Source organism: Lygodium microphyllum, chromosome 1, assembly GCF_053477565.2.
Source record: "Lygodium microphyllum isolate KBCC chromosome 1, Lygodium_microphyllum_v1.1.10, whole genome shotgun sequence".
NCBI classification, from domain to species: domain Eukaryota; kingdom Viridiplantae; phylum Streptophyta; class Polypodiopsida; order Schizaeales; family Lygodiaceae; genus Lygodium; species Lygodium microphyllum.
The window spans coordinates 1,861,425-1,866,782 of record NC_141135.1 but is presented as its reverse complement, the minus strand read 5'-3'; the positions used below and the strand labels follow the sequence as shown (position 1 = coordinate 1,866,782).

At 44.6% G+C, this 5,358-nt stretch overlaps 1 protein-coding gene across 1 annotated transcript; it reads right to left on the bottom strand.

Annotated features, from left to right (window-relative positions):
• Nucleotides 1-3,780: 3,780 nt before the first annotated feature.
• LOC148040771 (uncharacterized) lies at nt 3,781-5,032 on the bottom strand. Its single transcript, XM_087686338.1, has 3 exons — nt 4,420-5,032; nt 4,039-4,326; nt 3,781-3,977 (listed from the first exon to the last, which is right to left on the bottom strand). Exons 1-3 carry the CDS (start codon nt 5,030-5,032, stop codon nt 3,781-3,783), a joined length of 1,098 nt encoding a protein of 365 aa, XP_087542464.1.
• Between the last annotated feature and the right edge of the window lie 326 nt (nt 5,033-5,358).

Below are 5,358 nucleotides of genomic sequence, written 5' to 3'. Positions count from 1 at the left end.
GCGATTTTGATCAATTTGAAGGACCTCAACTGCCTCATGAACTTCTGGGAGGGTCCTTGAGACTCCTTCGAGTCCACTCCTATGCATGGTTTTAGTGGAAGCTGAGATAAACCATTCGGCAATGCTGAGGTGGTTGCTATGAATATATTGCTGGACTTGGTATACAGTAACTCCAAAATTACTTTTAAGATTCCTTCTGTTTCTGCTGCCTTGGTTTTGTAAATCTCAAAGTTGCTGATTGCCCTTCTTAAAGCTGGCTGCTCCTGTGTGTGTGAGTCAGCAGCCTGTTTTTCTGCATTCAGATTGCTTGACAGCTCTATGTAGCATAGTGTTGTATCATCCCTCACAATTTTTTCAAAGCCTTGCTATTTTGTCAGCATGATACTGAGGAAGGGCTTTGGGTCTATTTCGATCTTTTAATATATTCTGTGGGTCGATCTCTATGCACTGGAGTGTTTCTACATTTAATGAAAAGCTTAAAGGCAGAAATTCTTTCCCGATTGTCAAAATATGCTTTTAAGAACACAATGTCAAAATTCAAGAACACAAGATGATTGTCTATTGGGATTCCAGAGTTTTACTATTTTACATTTCAGTCTAAATTTTTGGTTTGACAATGGAGTTATTTTTCATGACATGTTAGCCATAAAACTTTGGATTTCGGATATAATATGTATGTGATTCAAGCTTGAACTTTGACTGTTTGTGTACATGTGGAATGACAACATCTATATATGGCTAATTGGTTCTTATAGGTGATTTGAACTTTGACTGTCTTTGTGAACATGTCGAATGACAACATATATATGAGCAATTGATTCTTACAAGTGATTTTATAGATTCTTGCTTATAATTTGGATTGGTGTTGGTGGATTTTCTGAGACAAGCCAGCATGCGTGTATTTGTTTAATATATATGTGCTTATTGCTCTTTCCCTATTTTGCTGGGTAGGGACAAAACAAATAGCAGGCAAGACAAAACACTGCATACATGAGAAAAATTGTAAGGTTTGAAACAAGATACACCTATAGGAAATGGTCCCTATGCTTCCATCATTGAGCTACTGTTCCTAGCATCTATCTGGCTGCTCCAGCTTGATATCGCCTATAACACCTATAGTTGATCTAGAAACAAGTACTATTTCAGACTAAATTCTGAGCTAGCCATAAATTTACAGAGACACTTGCTTGGCGGTTTGTTGTCTTCCAGTTTCAGTGATGCATGCCAGACTTTATGCATCATGGGTGCTGCTACTCTGTCAATGTCCTTCCTGCCATATCCTTGTGGTGTTAGGTTGCCCCTAATTAAAACTGTTGTGTCCATTAGCTTTATAGTCTCTTTGTAGACAGGGAACAAATTGGGAAAATCCTGTGGTAATCTGTGAGCCTGTTTGACAAGGATTCTATTGATTGACACTGTCAAAGGCTGTTGACAAGGATTCTGTTGATTGACACTGTCAAAGGCACCATGTAAGTGTGTACTGCTTGCAATATTAGGTAGGTTGAGGTGCTTGAATATTTTGCTAAATCTCGACTCATGAGACATCTACTCAGCATAGGCTTTTAAACTTTCAATTCCTAAGTACCATAAAGTTGCCTGCAAAAGTAATTGTTTGGCATGAGATGATTCCTGTTATTGAAGATCATGATTTTACAAACAAAACTTTTTCTGAAAGGTCCTCCTCTGGCCATGCGAGAGCTAGGATATCCATTTATTAAGCATGATGTCTATTTTGGTGCCCTGAACAGTTGTATATTTCCTATTTGCCAAACACGTTTCATACTTGTTGCCATTTTGGTAGACTCTTAGTTAAAAGATTGGATAATGTTTACAACGTGTTGTTTTAACCTATTATCATACGTATGCTAGCACCTTTTTCAAATGGAGACCACTTTTGCATAGATGTGTCACAGCCCCAAATGGCGTAGTCAAAATTTACCATGAATTGCAAAATTAACTCAGGGTAGACATCAAAGCTGCAAATAGAAATATGTAATCTTCTTAATGAGTGTCAACAGTTTACAAGCCACATGAACGTGTCAATGGAAGCTGACAGTTTACAAAGCCAAAATTGATCCGCCTCAAGAGAAAGCGGATGCACAGTCAACTGCTGTTGATGCAAACATGAAGTCTTTACAAGAGCCTTGCCAGAATGGCCTAACATGTACAATGCATTCTACCCATCCCCAAGTCCACAGTTCAAAAACATCCCATGAAACTATGGCTGGAGATCAACACCCACTCAGGCATTGCCAACCACGCGAGAAACCCACTGACTCAAGGTCCTCCTCATTTGCACAACATCATCATGCTCGAACCATCGCTTTGTCAGCTGCATGAAGACAAGGATTCAGATTAGATTGAGCCGACCTAAATCAATCCATATTAGTGCATGTACTAAATATACTCACAAAAGATGCCGTAACCACTCCCTGCAAGCAAGCCTCCACTAGCAGGCGCATGCAATGCATCACATAATACCCGCAATCAACGGCGTTCGGTTGGCACGGTATCACCGCCTGCACAGGAGGGTTGCTTAGGTATGGTTTCATGGCGACGCTCCGCAGCCCATATCTGCTCCACGGCCAGCTTAACCATCTCACACATCAATGGAGTGGGTGGCTTGTTCATAGGATCCAAGAATAGCAGCCCCGGCTTCTGATGCAACTGAGTCACCCCATGCCCCGAACAGTTGAAGCACACAAACAATGTCCAATGACCGCTCATGACCAAGGGTAAAAAAACAATGTCACATAGCTCATCAATCGGAGACATAAAGTTGTCCAAGCTCGACTTTGTAGATGCAGTGCCTGCCAAGCCAACCCACAAGGGATCAACAATCCAGAATTTGCAGCTTATTTCCTCCTGTAGGCTGAACTCCATCCACAGCGCAAAGAAGTTCATGTCCAAGGTGCTGGCCTGCTGTGCGGGATCTTTCAATTGTTCAAAGAAGTCCCCCTGTACTTGCAACTCCAGTTGGAGGCGTGTTGACTTGAATCGATATCTGCACAATATAATCAAAGTGTTAAATCAAAGAAGCAAACAAATAGGTATCCACAAGAAGAATCAATTGTATATGAACATGATCCTGCGTGTGTCCCTGTCACCATCAGAAAATGCATATAGCACACGACCAGGCAAAACAGTAATGTCGTAAGATGCGATCAACAATGAAGGCCCCTCTGGCGATAAGAGCTCTATGGGTGTGTCCGCAACAATGTATTCTGCAGCAGCATCCTCCTGATCTGCGGCGTCTATCGACTGTGCATGGTGCGATGACTGCGTCCGAGCTGGGCCCCCAACATCTGTGCTTGCAGTCCTCCGCTGTTGGCAACGCAGAAAAGTAAGTCGACTGCAGAAAAATCAATGGAAACCAGCAAAGTCAACTGCAGAAAAACTGAAGAACAGAGATACACTTATATATCTATCGAATCCTACGGCAATGCGAGCACGGATCCTCTTTATGTGATCATCCTTCTTTGCATCGTATCTTTTCATCTGTTCTGCCACATACGCGTCCACCCATTGCTCCGGACCTCCCATCCTCTGAGAATCTGGCAACTCACTGTATATCCTCCATCCTTTGACAATAGAATCAGTCTCATGCTTTTTTCTATTTTTCTGCCACTTGAATTCCACATCCTCGAATCTCTGGCGGCTACGATGCTCCTCGTACTCCGTGTGGGTGCCGTATACACGTGCATCAGTAGGCCCTATTCTACCTCCAGCAGGGACTGCAATGTTCAGGCCATGCGCAGCTTTTAAATGTTCCTCCATGGCTCAGCATCGATAGTAGAAGTGTGTGCGCTTGCTGCAGAACTGGTCACAAGTGCACTGGCGAGCCAATCGACCATTCTTGTCAAAGACAATCTCGAAGGCTCGGACGATACCATCATCCGTGGGGTGCACAGGCCCAGGGCGTGCTCTAGGACCACCTCGGTCAATGCCATGTGTGTCTGCACTTGTCGTCGTTTCACCTGGCAAAGCATCAAATGGCACAACAACAATGTTCAGAATTCAATCTGACTTGATGATAGCATTCATACACAATATTTTCTGACGCGAGTTTCTGATCTGCAGACAAGAACAACAAGAAATCCATAGTATACGTTTTTAAAATCATCCCAAATGGGCATGCAATGTACTCACTTGGTGCCAACCCCGAACCGGCCAACGAGTCAGCAGCAGGGACTTGATGTTCTTCATCACGAATATCATCGGCAGACCTGGCAGCGGCTTGATCTTCCTCATCAGCAAGATCAGCCGAAGGCCTGTCAAGGACAGGATCCTCTTCCTGGGCAAGATCGTCTGCAGGCTCTTCCGTACCTGCATCGTGGTTAACTGTTGTTTAGGCAATGCAATTAAACCTCAGTGCAAAAATAAATTGAAACCACTTATATGCGAAAAATAAAAACTTACAAGTGAACTCCCTTGAAAGCATCCGATTGATGTGAACAAATGGCAGTTGTTTCTTGGTTGGAGATTGTTGCGCCTTTGCTTGCTTTCTGGGAGCCGGCGGCACCACAAATTTGCGCACAGGAACAAACTTGCCAGAGCGGAGCTTCCTTGGTGAGGGCACGTGGGGTGTCTCAGGAGATGGCGATGCCACATGCATGGCTGGCTGAGGGGAGAGTGGTGATGGCACGTGCATGCCTTGTTCCCCTTGCGATCGGAGCTTCCTTGGCAATGGCACTTGGGGTGTCTCGGGGGATGGTGATGCTGCATGCATGGCTCGCTGAGGAGATGTTGATGCCACGTACATGGCTTCTTGCCCTTGCGATCGGAGCTTCCTTGGCAAGGGGACTTTGGGTACATCGGGAGATGGTGAGGCCACATGCATGGCTTGCTTGGGAGATGGTGATTGCTGCCCTTGCGATCGAAGCTTCCTTGGCGAGGGGACTTGGGGTACGTCGGGAGATGGTGAGGCCACATGCATGGCTTGCTTAGGAGATGGTGATTGCTGCTCTTGTGATCGGAGCTTCATTGGTGAGCGTGCTTGGGGTGTCTGGGGGGGTGCTGATGCCACGTGCATGGCTTGCTGCCGTTGTTAACTGCCAACAGTTGAAATCTCAATTGCCCGATTATAAGTGAAAATGCCAATGGTCAAAATCTTCCCCCGATGCAAGAAATTGTTAAGATCAGACACTCTCTGTGCTTAGAACCAGTGGCCCTATTTTCTATTATGATTAAACATGTGGTACATATTCCTCTGGTGCAAGAAATTGCTATGATCAGCCGCTCCCTGTGCTTATAGAGTCAGTGTCCCTGTTCTCTCGTGTGATCAGACATACTGTGCAAGGCCTTATTCTCTGTTCAAATGCAAAGGCTCTGCTCAAGCTATTATAGGGCAGCTATACG

What these genes read in the sequence shown, in the direction of transcription:
- LOC148040771 (XM_087686338.1), bottom strand. Translation starts at nt 5,032, where the DNA reads ATGCACGTGGCATCAGCACCCCCCCAGACACCCCAAGCACGCTCACCA. An exon ending in GCTTTCAAGGGAGTTCACTT is followed by an intron (nt 4,327 to 4,419) that starts GTAAGTTTTTAT and finishes ACCACGATGCAG; the next exon opens with GTACGGAAGAGCCTGCAGAC. An exon ending in AGAAAATATTGTGTATGAAT is followed by an intron (nt 3,978 to 4,038) that starts GCTATCATCAAG and finishes ATGCTTTGCCAG; the next exon opens with GTGAAACGACGACAAGTGCA.